Source organism: Chanos chanos, chromosome 6 (assembly GCF_902362185.1).
Source record: "Chanos chanos chromosome 6, fChaCha1.1, whole genome shotgun sequence".
In the NCBI taxonomy this organism is placed as follows: Eukaryota; Metazoa; Chordata; class Actinopteri; order Gonorynchiformes; family Chanidae; genus Chanos; species Chanos chanos.
The window spans coordinates 9,459,486-9,474,399 of NC_044500.1; the positions used below are offsets into that span (position 1 = coordinate 9,459,486).

At 44.0% G+C, this 14,914-nt stretch overlaps 1 protein-coding gene and 1 non-coding gene across 2 annotated transcripts in view; both read left to right on the forward strand.

The window, feature by feature from the left end:
• Window positions 1-11,823, forward strand: part of col4a4 (collagen, type IV, alpha 4) — a 48,959-nt gene extending 37,136 nt beyond the window's left edge. The window contains exons 28-45 of the mRNA XM_030777978.1: window positions 279-440; window positions 1,074-1,222; window positions 2,296-2,350; window positions 2,613-2,794; window positions 2,997-3,060; window positions 4,708-4,797; window positions 5,016-5,123; window positions 6,454-6,525; window positions 6,756-6,884; window positions 7,233-7,340; window positions 7,684-7,715; window positions 7,764-7,839; window positions 8,908-9,015; window positions 9,277-9,414; window positions 10,332-10,448; window positions 10,805-10,993; window positions 11,143-11,426; window positions 11,581-11,823. Of these exons, the coding sequence (XP_030633838.1) occupies window positions 279-440; window positions 1,074-1,222; window positions 2,296-2,350; window positions 2,613-2,794; window positions 2,997-3,060; window positions 4,708-4,797; window positions 5,016-5,123; window positions 6,454-6,525; window positions 6,756-6,884; window positions 7,233-7,340; window positions 7,684-7,715; window positions 7,764-7,839; window positions 8,908-9,015; window positions 9,277-9,414; window positions 10,332-10,448; window positions 10,805-10,993; window positions 11,143-11,426; window positions 11,581-11,823 (2,306 nt within the window). The remainder of the gene's footprint in view (window positions 1-278; window positions 441-1,073; window positions 1,223-2,295; window positions 2,351-2,612; window positions 2,795-2,996; window positions 3,061-4,707; window positions 4,798-5,015; window positions 5,124-6,453; window positions 6,526-6,755; window positions 6,885-7,232; window positions 7,341-7,683; window positions 7,716-7,763; window positions 7,840-8,907; window positions 9,016-9,276; window positions 9,415-10,331; window positions 10,449-10,804; window positions 10,994-11,142; window positions 11,427-11,580) is intronic.
• Window positions 7,974-8,045, forward strand: trnap-agg (transfer RNA proline (anticodon AGG)). The gene has a single exon. It is a non-coding gene; the product is annotated as a tRNA-Pro (tRNA).
• Window positions 11,824-14,914: the final 3,091 nt, after the last annotated feature.

Sequence of the window (14,914 nt, forward strand, 5' to 3'; positions counted from 1 at the left end):
GCGGTGCCCTAGAGTGCCGAGCCCAGAGGCGTTCAAATGAGCTCTGCATGATTCTGTTATACATATAAATATAAGCATAAATAAATATATAAATTAAATATAAATATAAATACAGTGTTGTAAATCAGAACATGTAAATGGTTTTACACCACAAGTTTGACTCATATGTTTTCTTCTCAACTGACACTGGATGAATGAGCATCAATTTTTAAGCCCATCACAACTGATCCCACACACTGTATCCGAGGAGTTAAATGTGAAACAATCCTTCTGTGTAGGACTTCCAGGCAACCCTGGAGTGCCTGGTGTGAAAGGAGAGCGTGGAGAGGACGGCCCTCCAGGATGCCCTGGACCCAAAGGTATCACCCCATTTCCGTGTGATGGAGGCCCACCCGGTCCACCCGGACCTCCAGGGTTCCCCGGCAACATCGGCCCCCCAGGTGAGTCTGAAGCTGGTCAAACTGATCCTGTAGAGAACAGGTGGACACAGGAGACTGGGAGATGTTCATTGTTGGGGGGGGGGTTTTCATGCACATTCATGAACATATCAGAGGATTTAGATAAGGTGCCCTTCTCCATAAACAGGAAAAGAAGACGTTTACGTTTGTTCGTTTAACAGACGCTTTTATCTAAGATGACTTCCGAGACCTGGCCGAGCAACACGACAGAATACAAACCAAGCATGTAGCCATTAAGGAACTGTCTGTTGCATAAGCGCAGCTGTTAAGTTTAGTATTAAACCAGTTACAAGTGCATGAATGTTGACAGAAAATAAGAGAGTGGAGTAGGAGTGGGTCAGATGCCCCCGTGATATTAACTATCGAGTGCTTCCGGCAACAGGTATCATAAGTAAGGTGGGTACCAGTCCTAGAGGTAAGGAAATCTTCATTATAGAAAGGAAGAGGAAGAGGAAGAGAATGGACACTGGCTTGTGTTTGTGTTATTATGGCTGTTCATGATCTCCTTTAGTTAAATACCTCTATCTGTATCTACAAATAACAGATGCATGCCAGTACTTTACATAGTGCGTATGTTTGTGTGTGTGTGTGTGTGTTTTCTGATGCGTATTCCAGGTTGTCCTGGTGTTAAGGGGGATAGAGGAATTCAGGGCATTTCCTACCCCGGGCCCAAAGGGCTGCCTGGCAAGCCTGGGAACCCGGGGTTACCGGGTCACCAGGGACCTACGGGACCATGTGGCCCAGCTGGTGATGATGGACTCCCTGCCCCACCTGGTCCAAAAGGTAAGCTTCAAAATCATACGTTCTGCTGGAAACGTTTAAATTCAAGGATCTGCTTTTTTATGCGCTGGTGAAATAGACTATACATTCATTCATAAAAAGCTGTATGTTTCATGTGTTAAGACAGGATAAGAAGATTTTCAGTAGTTAATGAGATAATAGATAAGAGTTTCTGTGAGCTTCATGAGATATGTATCAGAGCCAGTGGTTTCTCAGGGTAATGACACTGCCTCACATTGTGGATCTATGGGTCTTAAAATCTTTTGGGGACTGTTAAGCAAGCCAGGTTTGCATATGCGGCGTTTCCATTATGTAAGTGTTAGACATGTGCCGTGTGTAAAGTGTGACTTTTATGGGGATGCTTGTTATGAGGTCATAATGAGGTAATGATGTCATACCTGACCTGTTTTGTCACAATGATGTCTCTCAGGTGTTCAGGGGGCCCAAGGTTGTGCAGGGCCTCCCGGTGATCATGGCCAAGATGGTGCCCCAGGTATCCAAGGGGTGAAGGGAGAGAGGGGATTCAGTGGTCTTCCAGGGGCTCGGGGAGATTTTGGGCCCAAAGGACTGAAAGGTACAGATTATTGTGAAGAAACTTTAAACACAGTTTAAACACAGGCGCACACACATGCACGCACACGCATGCACACACACACACATACACACACACACACACACGCACGTACACGCACGCACACACACACATACATACACACACACACGCACACACACACACACACACATACACACACGCACACACGCACACACATACACACGCATGCACACATGCACACACATTGTATCCTCTTGGAGGGTGACACTTTAACTTACTTCATTATTTGCTTTTTACCAAAGGATGAGAGGATGTGGGGATATGACCGTCTTCACATTCAATACTTTACTGTCAATCATTGATGAGCCAACTCATCTTTTTTTGGTATGTGGCAAGTGATCCATGGCAAAGATATGCTAGGTATCTAATTAAGTGTCCTTCCACTGCGTAGGGGTGAGAGGAGCTCCAGGATGCCCTGGAGAAACCATAGTAATTCCCATCAAGGGAGTAGCCGGGCCTCCCGGACCTCCCGGACCGTGCGGCAGTACCGGCCCACGTGGTGAGAAAAGAATATTTTTAATTTAGAAGCTCTGTTCTGTGAAACCTGGCACATCATTTCAGAACATTCCCTTTTTTTCACCAGTTAGCACTAATTAATCTGGAATGCACTTCACCCTCTTCAAACCTTGAACTGTTACGATCGCTCCTGAGAGTGCGCTGAGGTCATTTGATTAACACTGAAATCAGAGGCAAATCAGAGACAGCAGACGAGAAGGACAGGGAGGGGGTCAGCTGTGTCCCTCATGACGCTTCTCTCTCAGGTGACAAAGGTCCACGTGGGACTGACGGGCCGCCTGGATATCCTGGCTTTGACGGATCTCCAGGACCAGAACCGGGACCGCAGGGTTTACCAGGCTTTCCTGGACGCCCCGGGGAGCCTGGGCTAAAGGGAGAGAGAGGTCCAAGGGGTATTCTTGGCTTCCCTGGAGAGACTGGAGATCCAGTAAGTGATGAGAAACGTGCATTAATGATTCTTTGTTGTGTGTATGTGTGTGTGTGTGTGTGTGTGTGTGAGAGAGAGAGAGAGAAAGAGAGAGAGAGAGAGGGAGAGAGAGACAGAGAGAGAGAGGAGGGCATACAGAGTGAGTAGAGGGCAGAGTAATGTTAGAGCTTCTTTCGATGCTTTGTCGCTTTCATGTTTTCAGGGTGATCCCGGAATATCGGGTTTACCTGGTATGTCTGGCGTCCCTGGATACAATGGACTGAAAGGTACATTTTCCACACATCCAACCTCACAAATCAAGCCTCATAAATCCACCCTCAAAAATCAAATCTCACGTATCCAACCTTATATATCCAACCTCATACATACAATCTCACATATCCAACCTTATATATCCAATGTCATACATACAATCTCACATATCCAAGCTTACGTATCCAATCTCACATATACAGCCTAATAATATATGTAGCCTGTTATTTCCAAACTTCACCTAGTCTCACATGCTCCTCAACCCTGCATATCCAACCCCTACCAAACTCGCACATAAAGAAAATGAAACATTCAGCATTGCATCATGTATTCAGCCCTCACAGATGCAGCCCTGCATTTCCAGTGTCGTAAATCAAAACCACCTCGATCACCCTCAGATATCAACAGCTGAACTCATATTTGACCTGTTAAATTCTTTTCTCTGGTTCGTCTGAGAGTGAGCAATTGCCGAATCCATTGATGCAGCCGGTTTGTCCCTGTGTGTGTGTGTGTGTGTGTGTGTGTGGCTGTTGTGTCTGTCCAGGTGACAAGGGTGAATCTATCAGCGTTCCTGGACCACAAGGTCAAAAGGGCCAACCTGGAGACAGGGGAGACCAGAGTAAGATTATATCCAATATTGTCATACATACAGTCATGCTTCTGTTCAGTCTGTCTCAGCAGCCCCGAAAACACAGGTTTTTCCTTCAGTTTAACACTTGTTAGCCATCAGTGCCGCACCATAATGGGGCATTTGTCAACGGTAATCAGACAAGAGTGAAACTATATTTGAAACAGTAAGGGAAAGTAAATATGACCAAACTGAAGCTCAGCTTGAAGGAATCTGGTCCAGGTTTGGTGAAGTGTCAGAAGCAATACCGGGCGACGTTACCTTGGTGACACGTCTCATGGGGCTCTGTTGTGGCATGTGAATCTGTTTGTTGTGCTTGTTTACTTGTTTGTGGCATTGATGATGTCAGTGTCTGTTTCACATACTTGTTTTCTTTGGAAACAAGATCACGTCTGGTTAAACTGTGTCTGGTCTCTGTGTTTGTCTGGTCTCCGTGTGTATGTGTGTGTGTGTGTGTATGTGTCTGTATGTATGTGTCTGTGCATGTGTCTCACCTCTCTGACGTGCACTTGAAGCTTGTGCAGGTAGAGATCGCTTCAGTTATTCACTGTACATTACTTTTATACTCAAACAGAACTTCCTCCCGACCCTCTGTGTTTCCAATTAAAAAATTAAGTAATCAAACACATTCATTTACCATTTACTCACATGTTGTTAGCATATTGGCAAAGAGCCGTTTCTCTCTGTTTAAAAAACAAAAAAAAACTTTAAATATGAGTCTGTCATCGTAAGTCATCATAAGTCATCATTAGTGTTACACTGTAAGTCAATGACATCAACAACTAGCAAACATTGTCTTTCATCTAACTGAAACGTTTCACGACTCTAACTGAAATTGATTTTTTTTTTTTTTTTTTTGAAAAGTTGATAAGTTTGTTGTATCATTAGAAATATTAGTGTAGAACTTAAAGTGAATAAATTATAGTGTATTTTTTTAGAGTTAAAAGGGACGATAGGTCACCTGTCCTCTGATAAATACTGATGTCTCTGAATGTCTCTGCACCAACTCTCCTCTCCTCCACACGTTTCTCAGCCCCTCCAGGTGATAGAGGCGATCTAGGTGACCCAGGCTGTGAGGGGCCACCTGGACCCAGAGGTCTCCCTGGCTCTTTGGGGCCCACCGGTCCCACTGGAATACAAGGTGAACAACTTAACAAATATGCATGCAACCCACATGTACAGTCTCTCTCTCTCTCTCTCTCTCTCTCTCGATCTCTCTCTCTCTCTCTCTATCTCTCAATCAGTTCATCTGCTCTTGGTCTCACACAGACACACACACACACACACACACTTACTCAAACCACATTCAGCAAATTCAATCCCATTTCGTTGTTGTGGTAGGTGTGGTTGGACCCCCGGGTCCTCATGGAAAGCAGGGCGCTCAGGGCTCACCAGGACCTCCAGGTTTGCCTGGCTCAAAAGGGAGCAAAGGAAGCTTGGGGCACAAAGGTAAACTCACATACACAGAACTGGAATCATCCTGCACGGCCACTTTTGAATTACAAATCACACGTCATAATCTGTAGACCTTCTCAGGAAAGACTGTATAAATAAAGACAACGAGGAGACGTACGTCACGCCCCTGCCAAGTTCAATCACAGGCGTAAGGTTACACACAACTGATCGTTTCTAAACTCATGTTGTGATTACTGCAACATAGACATAGACCTCATAACCTCACGTCTGGTGACTCAAACTCAACCCAGGACCATCTGAGCTTAGTTTGAATTCAGTATTTTAGGGAGGGATGAGTAACAACATCAGTCCAAACCCCAGACGTGTTCCCTGCTTATACGGTCCGACCCTCAGGGAGAAGCAGCGTTAATTTTTGTCGACTAAAACTGTGACAAAAAAACGTTCGTCAACAAAGTTTTTTCCACGCCGAAAACGAGACGACAACTAAATAAAAATGCACCTTTGAAAAATAAAAACTGTGACGAAACGTTTCACCGTTTTCGCTGATGAATGATAACGAGACTACAGTGTCAGAATCAGAGGAATGGAAAAGCAATTTCGCTTCTGCTTCCCCGCCAATATCCCCCCTCCTCTCGAAATCGAACAGTAAATGTTTCAAGTCTCGTTAACTTGGCAACTCAAATCATGGCGACTCTTGGAAGAAGAAAATGAACGGGTTTGTGGACACATTTAAGCCACAAGACCACTAAAAATAAAGCGCGCTGCAGACAACGTGGGTGCGAAAATCGCTGGGGAAAATAGCTATACCTTTGACTAAAATCTGACTAAAACTTGAACAGTTTTTGGTCGACTGAAACTAGACTAAAACGAATAATGATCAGATAACTAAATTATGACAAAAAAACAAATATGTGTTTTAGTCAAAAGACTACATCTAAGACAAAATCAAAATCACCTGTCAAAATGGAATCTGGCGAGAAGTCAGTGGCACCGTAGATTTTCTCTGGTGAAACACTGTATCCATGTAATCAAGTCTTTGAATAAATGAACCGATTTGAATTGAACATCTGAAGTGATGTAGAGAGTGTTAAAAAAAAAAAAACACACACAATAACACACACGCACAAACGGAGGTAGAGTGACCTCGCCGAAAACAGAGTTCAACTTCTGATGTGATGAACGTGTCCTAAATCCATTGTGCTGAAACTGTTCGCTCGTGTATTTTCAGTCATTTTTGATAACAAACCTATTGTCGAAAGAAACGTTGTCACGTCCGCGCTGTCAAAATGCTAGCCTTGCAGTCACTCACTTGAAAAGGCGCCTTTTCTGTGAAAGGTCTGATTTGTTAGTCTCTGTCCTGTAGGTCCCCCAGGTCCATTGGGCCTGCACGGCTTGGATGGGCTGAAAGGTGTAAAAGGCGAAATTGGGCCCAGAGGTAGGAAGAGTCATGCCTGTGTGTGTGTTTGTGTGTGTGTGTGTGTGTCTGTGTGTGTGCGTGTGTGTGCGTGTGCACATGTAGGCATGTATGTCTGCGCATGTGTGTGTGTGTGTGTGTGTGTATGTGTGCATGTGCGCATGTGTGCATGTGTGCGTGTGTCTGTGTGTGTGTGTGTAAGCATCGTGAGCTGATCCTGACATTTGTCAGTGTGGATCTGTCTTTCTCAGGACCTACAGTGACTGGCCCTCCTGGCCCCACGGGTCCTGTGGGAGATAAAGGCATCAGAGGAGACCCGGGACCCCGAGGGCCATCCCAGCCTGGAACAAAAGGGCCAAGAGGCCCACCTGGGTGCCAAGGTACCCTCACAGAACTTGCATTTGACTTCTTACACCTCTTCGTAACCAGCCGCGGTCATTTGTAAGCTCTAGTCGTCAGATTACATGGAAGTAGTCCTAAAGGGCCTGTTTCAGCATATTAACCTTACTTCAAGTGTGCTTGCATATTGTATTAGTTTTGAAAAAACTGAAACACTGAAGACAGTTGTACTTAATTAGCTTTTGACTTTCAATCAGTTTGAATAATAAAAAAAAATGGATCTTGTTAAATTAGCGTTTTTTTATTCTGAATTTAATTCTCTCTCTCTCTCTCTCTCTCTCTCTCTCTCTCTCTCTGTCTGTGTGACTGATATGTCTGTCTGTCTGTAGGAGATCGAGGACCTCCTGGACCGATGGGTCCTCGGGGTAATGACTGTAAAAACCCCAGACCTGGACCATGTGGAGACCCTGGACCCCCTGGACTCGATGGCCTACCAGGTTTTTTGTGGGGGCAGGGCACTGTTTGTGTGTGTGTGTGAGTGAATGAGTGTTTGTGTGTATGTGCATGCGTGTGTGCGTGAGAGAGAGAGAGGAGAGAGAGATCATGTCTGCTCTTCACTATGTTCAAGAAATTGACATTGGTGTCCCTTTATGAACACCTACATGCCTACAAGCACACGCACACACACACACACACACACACATTCGCATTCGTTAACAAATAGGAATTCAATATTACACCACACAAACGCAAATATACATGATGAGCACATACTCAGTGAAGAAATGTCATTTCACTGAAATGTCACAGCTTTCAACACGTGTTGTGGTGCTCCTGCAGGACCCATGGGGGATCCCGGACCCCCTGGTGATGCCATCCCTGTGCGTGGTGAAGACGGAGACCCGGGGCTGGATGGAGAGACTGGGCCAAAAGGACAGAGGGGACCTCCCGGATTGCCTGGATTTCCTGGACTACAGGGTCCTCCAGGAACCAAAGGTAGCGTAACATGGTCTTCTTGCGTTCAGAGACGCCTTGACGGCATGGGTGTAAAACAGTGCTCCGTGGTCTTACGCGCTATAGGGTGGTTGGTTGTTTGTTTGCATCAAGTTGCCGAGGGCGTTGCCTGAGAAGGCTCGTTGGTCTAGGGGTATGATTCTCGCTTAGGGTGCGAGAGGTCCCGGGTTCAAATCCCGGACGAGCCCCGGTTTTGCTCCGTTGTGACCGCCCGCGACGGTCTGTAAGGGAACGGCGAGTGGCGATTCCACCATCTTGCAACAGAAAGTCACAAACTGGAGTCTTTGCACACGTGCCTCCTCAGCGGTTTGAACAAGTGACCCAGTCCCATCCAGTCTGCTGTGTCCATGTCAGTTTTCAAATTTCAAAAAAAAAAAAGACTGGTCGTTTTTGCTAAACCTTCAGTTGCCCAGCCATAAATGTACCCACCCTTCTCAACTCGACCAACTACCAACCAACTGTCTTGATGGCTCAAATGTTCCAGTGTACCACTTGTTGTTCTATGATGTATGTTTCATGAAAATACTATAAACCCATGCTTATGCTCATACTGCCCTGCGTTCCTTCCCTCTATGAATAGTACTAGTTAGCATTGATTTGTGATACTCTTGTTACTTCTTTGAGGTTTATATCACAGGGGCTTTTCACCCACTTGAAGAACCACGCTCTCATTTACTTTCAACGTTCTTGCATTTGTATCTGGTCGAACACTGAAGTTAGCGCACTTAGGCACTTATGGGACAGAGAGCTCCTTAATGGTGACATGCTTGGTTTGTATTCTTCCTGAGTGAGCTAAAGTGAATGAATCGAACAGCTTAATGGATTTCACTCATGTGATATCAAATGAGAAAAAAAAAAAATTCACCAAGAATTTCTCACGAGGAGTTTAACGTGGTTGAGATTGCTTGGAAATGATGTCACCGGATGTGGGGGAGGTCCCATGAAAAGACATCGCGTGCATCAGGTTCCTGCTGCCCAAACTGTGCGAAAAAAGTTTTTAATGTGACAGGTCCCTTAATGTGTGCACATATATGCATATGTGTGTTTCAGGTGAAAGAGGAGCGTTCGGGCCTATGGGTCATCCGGGATGTCTGGGGCTCCGAGGCGCATGTGGACCACCTGGGCCCAGAGGACCAAAAGGACTGAGAGGAGCCCCAGGTCAGTTTCAATCTCCACACTGTCAGTGTCGAAAATTATTAACTGACTGCAGACCCAAGGTCACCCGTGTGAGTATTCAGACCTCAAAAAAGCAAAAAGAATCACATAGTCTGCTGATTAATTCTCTCTCTCTCTCTCTCTCTCTCTCTCTCTCTCTCTCTGTCTCTTTCTCTCTCTGTCTCTCTCTCTCTCTCTCTTTCTCTCTCTCTTTCTCTCTCTCTCTCTCTCTCTCTCTCTCTCTCTCTCTCTCTCTCTCTCCAGGTCCCAAAGGACGGAAAGGTTCTGTCATCTATAAGTATCCATCTGACACCCCTCAGGACTTCCAGGGTAAACCTGGGAATCCAGGGGTGCCCGGACAGCGTGGCAACCCTGGGTATAATGGCCCAGAGGGTCCGCAAGGTAAAGCCAGACACATCCACACAGCATGGTAGGGTGCTGTGTGTTTGGAAAGGAACCTTTTCTCACCCCCCCCCTTTTTTTTTCCAATTGTTTTTCTGAACGCGGGTCTGAGTGTTACTATCTCAGTAGAATAGACTGTCGTCTCTGTGCTGGATTTAAGCCTACAGACATTAAAAACAACAACCAAAAAAAAAAACAAAAAAAAAACAAAAATAAAAGACAAGATGTACAGGAAAAGAGTCTTTCTGTGTGTCAGATTTGGAATGGTGTTTGAGTGACGCTCATCTCCTATCTGCTGTTCATTTCTGGAGCTTTTTTATTACATTATTATTATATTATATTATTTATATTTTATTATTATTATTATTATTCATTCCTGCCCTTGACTTACACCTACATTTACATTTACACTGATTCGTTTGGCTGAAACCTTAATCCAAACCACTTATATAATGACTCCTTACTTAATAGATGCATAGCTTCTCTCATGTTTTGGCTCTTGTCTGTGAAGTCCTTGAGTCGTGTCTCTCGGTCATCCTTGATTAACTCATAACAGCCCAAACTCTTATCCTGAGCGTGCTGTTTTTCTTTTTTTTAAGCCCCTATTGTTTAACTCCTAATCTAAACTCTTTTCTCGGACTTGGTCTTTTTTTTCTTTGACTGTTTGTATGCTCATATCCATGGCTCCCTCCGTCAACACCACTCAGTTTCTACGTCAGAAAATCCAGCCCTTGCTAAGGTTTTTAGCAACTGGTATTTTCCATGAAAGAATGAAAGATGAAAAAAAAATGATATGTTACCGTACTTTGTGTGTGTTACTATATGGGTGTGGTAGATTGTAAATACAACCTTGTGCTGATACCGAGTGGGTTGCGTTCGACATTGATGTCTCTCTAACGTGTGATCGTCCACATCAGGAGACAAGGGGATGAGGGGAGACCCCGGGGAGCAAGGACGACTGGGACCACAAGGTCCCGATGGAGATCCAGGAGATGAGGGAGTAAAGGGAGAGAGAGGCGTACAGGGGATACAGGGTAAGTGTGGCTGTAAACTGTAAAGTGTAAAGTGTAAAATCGCTCTCAGTCTCCTGTGTCTCCTCTCTCTGTCAGCCTGCGGACGGCTTTTTTTCTTTTGCTCTGCTTTTTTTTTCGCCCTTTTTTTTTGCCTTTCGCAAACACAGATAGACCTCTCTCTCTTGCTCTCATTCTCTCCTCATCTCTCTCTCCTTCTCTCTCTTTCTCTCTCTCTCGCTCCCCTTTTCCTCTCTCTCTGTGCATCTCTGTAACACCCTCTCCCTCTCTCTCTCTCTCTCTCTCCGCCTCTCTCTCCCTCTCCCTCTCTCTCTCTGTCTCTTTCCCTACTCACTTGCTTTTTGATCTCTCCCAACAAGGTCCCATTGGGCCTCCAGGAGACCCTGGAGACCTAGGCTCTGGTGAGAACTATGAAGCTGGTTTCTTAGTGGTGCTACACAGCCAGTCAGAGGAGCTCCCTAGGTGTCCCGTGGGAATGACACAGCTATGGACTGGTTACAGTTTACTCTATCTAGAAGGCCAAGAGAAAGCACACACACAAGACCTTGGTATGTGGAAAAAAAACACACCCATGCACACACAAGACTACAGTGAAATCTCCCGTTTGTTGGTGTGCGCACATAAACTGTACATTGTGGCATTGGCATCACCCATTCGTGTGTTTGTGTGTGTGTGTGTTTGTTTGTTTATCCCCCAGGTCGGGCCGGCTCCTGTATGCGTATGTTCAGCACCATGCCTTTCTCCTACTGTAACATGCACAGCTGTGACTACGCCCAACGCAACGACAAATCCTATTGGCTCTCGACTACAGCTCCAATACCCATGATGCCATTCACGGGCCCAGAGATCAGCCAGCACATCAGCCGCTGTGTGGTGTGTGAATCCACCTCCCCTGCCATGGCTATACACAGTCAGAATGACAGAACCCCGCCCTGCCCTCCCCAGTGGAGAAGCCTGTGGTTTGGCTACTCTTTCCTTATGGTGAGACACAAGGAGTATTTGTATGTTTGCATTTGTGTGTGTGTGTGTGTGTGTGTATTGGTAGCGCGCCGATTCTGACGTGCAGTAAAATTCCTCCACGCCACAGCATGCGTGAGACACGGCCCTGTGACATTGTGTGACCTCTGTGTTCCAGCACACGGGGACAGGCGACGAGGGCGGGGGCCAGTCTCTGACGTCGTCGGGAAGTTGTCTGGAGCAGTTCCGGGCCCAGCCGTTCGTGGAATGCCAAGGCTCGCGTGGCACGTGCCACTACTTCGCCAACACCTACAGCTTTTGGCTGACGCGCGTGAGCCGGGACTTCGACCCCGCGTCCGACAAACCGGTCACCCAACCCCTGAACAACGTCAGCCGCTGTAACGTTTGCATGAGGGAGTGACTCCGCCTGCCACTGACCGACAGCGCCCATGTTTTCCTTGACAACTGCACTGAGAATGCACACCGATTGGTCAGCCAGGTGGCAGACATTACACCAATGACAGTTATTTTAGAAAAGAAAAAAGCAAAAAAAAAAAAAAAAGAAAGAAAAAGAAAGAAAAAGAAAAGAAAAAAAAAGAAAAAAGAAAACATTTGAACTGAGGCTTTGACTGTAACCCATTTGGAGAACCACCTGGTTTTGAACCGTGATTTTTTTTTTTTTTTTTACATCCTCTTTAGTCTCCTCACAGTTTTTTTTTTTTTACCTGTTTCTGTCAATTCTCAATCACAGTAATAGAGTATAACATTTCCCCTTGAACCTTGAGATTTCATTGACTGATGTGTTCAATCAGTCTGGTGCTGACATATTGAAATCGGTAGCATATTTCTTCATTGGCTTATAATGAGTCAGTGCCTACTCTCCTCCATTTTGGCTCAACTCTCTGAGTCCCATTGCTGTTGATCTCGACCAAAATTTTAAAAATAAATAAAAATAAAACACTGACCTTTAAAAATATAAAAATATAGGTTCTGCGCATACACTAGATGGTAATAAAAAATCCACACCAGTGCACTAATTAAGCACAGACTGATGTTCTGTCTCTTTTTCTTTTTTTTTTTCTTCATAAAACTGTTTGGTTTCCTAAAGAACATTTCAGCGACAGCTTTTTATTGCGTAATAAATGTAGCTTTCCTCATAACCTGGTGAAGTGGATCAGAGGACAGGGCGACACACACCGCGGCGACGGTCACTTCACGTTACCATGACGACGCATATAGATACAGCTTTAGAACAGCGTGTGCTGGAATTCTGTATTACGATTCTGGATCTTCCTGTGTCAACTTCATTTCGAACGTGGTGCTAATTTAGTCTTTTTTTTTTTCATCAGTGTTTATCTTTTATATTTTTTTTGTTTTGTTTTGTTTTGTTTTCTCTTGTTTGGATGCACAACAAGTAGTTTACATCAGAAATGACTGACTACTGTTCTTTATCTTTTCATATCAGTAAGCACATATACAGTCTTCAATGTCATGGTGTTAGTACAAGTTATTTTAATATTTACTTTTATGTGTATCTCTTCCGACATTTCTGTCACTTGTAACTAGCCAATGTCGTGGCTGAAGTTACTGTGTACTAACAGTTAATGGTTAGAATTTCGGTTTGATTTGATGGTCTCTCATTCCGGATCTTTCTCTTTGTCTGTTTGTCTCACTCCTTGTCTCCCCTCTCCCTTTTTCTCCTCAAAGAACACCCAACATCCTGGGGCTTTAAAAATCTCACCAGCCATGTCTAGTTTTCTACCCCTGGAACATCTGTCCCGGGGGGTTTTGTTTGTTTTGTTTGTTTGTTGGTTTTGTTTTGTTTTATTTGTTTGTTTTATTATGTTTGTAAGAGCAGACAGCAATACCTCTCTCAGACTGCCTTCACTAATTTAAGTCATTAAATCAAACTAACATGCACAGTATTTCACACTCAATATCCATGCCTTACTACTATCCATGCCTTACTACTGAACCTGTAATCCTTGGAATTTAACACCATTTCCCCCCCGATATATAAATATATCTATAAATATATATATATATATATATTCTAATGTATGTAAATATGTTTGCACTGTCGAAAGAACAGGATTGCTTTATTTTTACTGTAAATGTAATGAATATTTATTTAGGTAGGGATTATTTTGGTGCTATTTTGAAAAAAAAAAACAAAAAAAAAAACCAAAAGAAATTGAGAATGAACACTTTTTTTCCTTCTTAATCTCTAGAAAAGAAGAAATGATGGTTTTTGTCTGATTTTTATCATATTGTGAGTGATTTAGTAATGAAGACCAACGTGTTTTGGATAGAGACAAGAATGTTTTCTGTACTGTAAGATCACGCCTGAGGTTATAGGTGCACACACACGCAAACACCCGTCAAGTGAGATTATGAAATGACACACAGGTGTATAGCACGCGCACACACACACACACACACACACACACACACACGCACACAGGGAGTTTCTAAACAATGTTAAGGAGTTGTTGGTGTTTTTGAGAGGGTTAATCAGTATGTTGATCAATGAGAAAGCAGACAGGTTCATATAAGGGCACTTTTTCTAGAACATTTCAACCCTCACCCTTTTTACACTTTTACATATCTGACACATATCAGTGTCAACTCCGCTGTTTTGGTTTTGAATTTAGACAAACTTTTACTGCATTTAGACCTTATCGTCCCTGAGTTCCCGAGTAAATGTTGATTTCTTTGACATGGAAACATTTACCATGTTTTAGACTGTAGAATTTTATGGTTACGTAGCCCTAAGGTGCAAAAGACACATGTTTAATGAAACCCCCACTCGATGGGTACCCAGTGCCATCAAAAGTCAACCAAACGGTTTACTCCAAAAAACACAAATGTTGTTGTATCTAATAAACTGTCTATGGATTTTGTCGGCCTCGTTTGCATTTGAGTTAAAAAAAAACCCTTTTGCATATCTGTGTACAGTACCCAGGGTTAAAAAAAAAATCTGCATATGAGCAGATGTATGAGACAAGGTTAGAAATGGAACTGTTCTGTTATAAATAAGAAACGCGTGCAGCAGTGATGCTGAGAGAAACTCTTCAGCCAGTGAGAGACAATCAGGGATATCCAAGGTGACAGGATCAAAATGCATACCCCAGAAACACACCTCTCTGCCATGGGCTAGTCTGTCTCGACAATGACCCCACCCACTCCCTGCACCTCCATTGTGCCCCGCCCTCCTAAGCCCCTCCCCCTGCAGCCAGAATGCTCTGTCAACACTCTTCATCCTCAACGGATAATACTTTCACTAACACGCATATTCCTTTTTACGCGCGTAACAGTATTTTTTTAAAGTATAAGCAATATATGTGGAACTGTTTCAAGTTAAAATAAATTAACTTTCATTTTCAGTTGCAACGATCTCTGTGTGCTTGCTCTAAAGGGATTTCTTTTGAACTGGTTCGTCTGTGTATACAGCCAAACTCTGATCTCTTAAATTCATTAGTTGATGTTTTCTTCAGGCTTTTATATAGAAA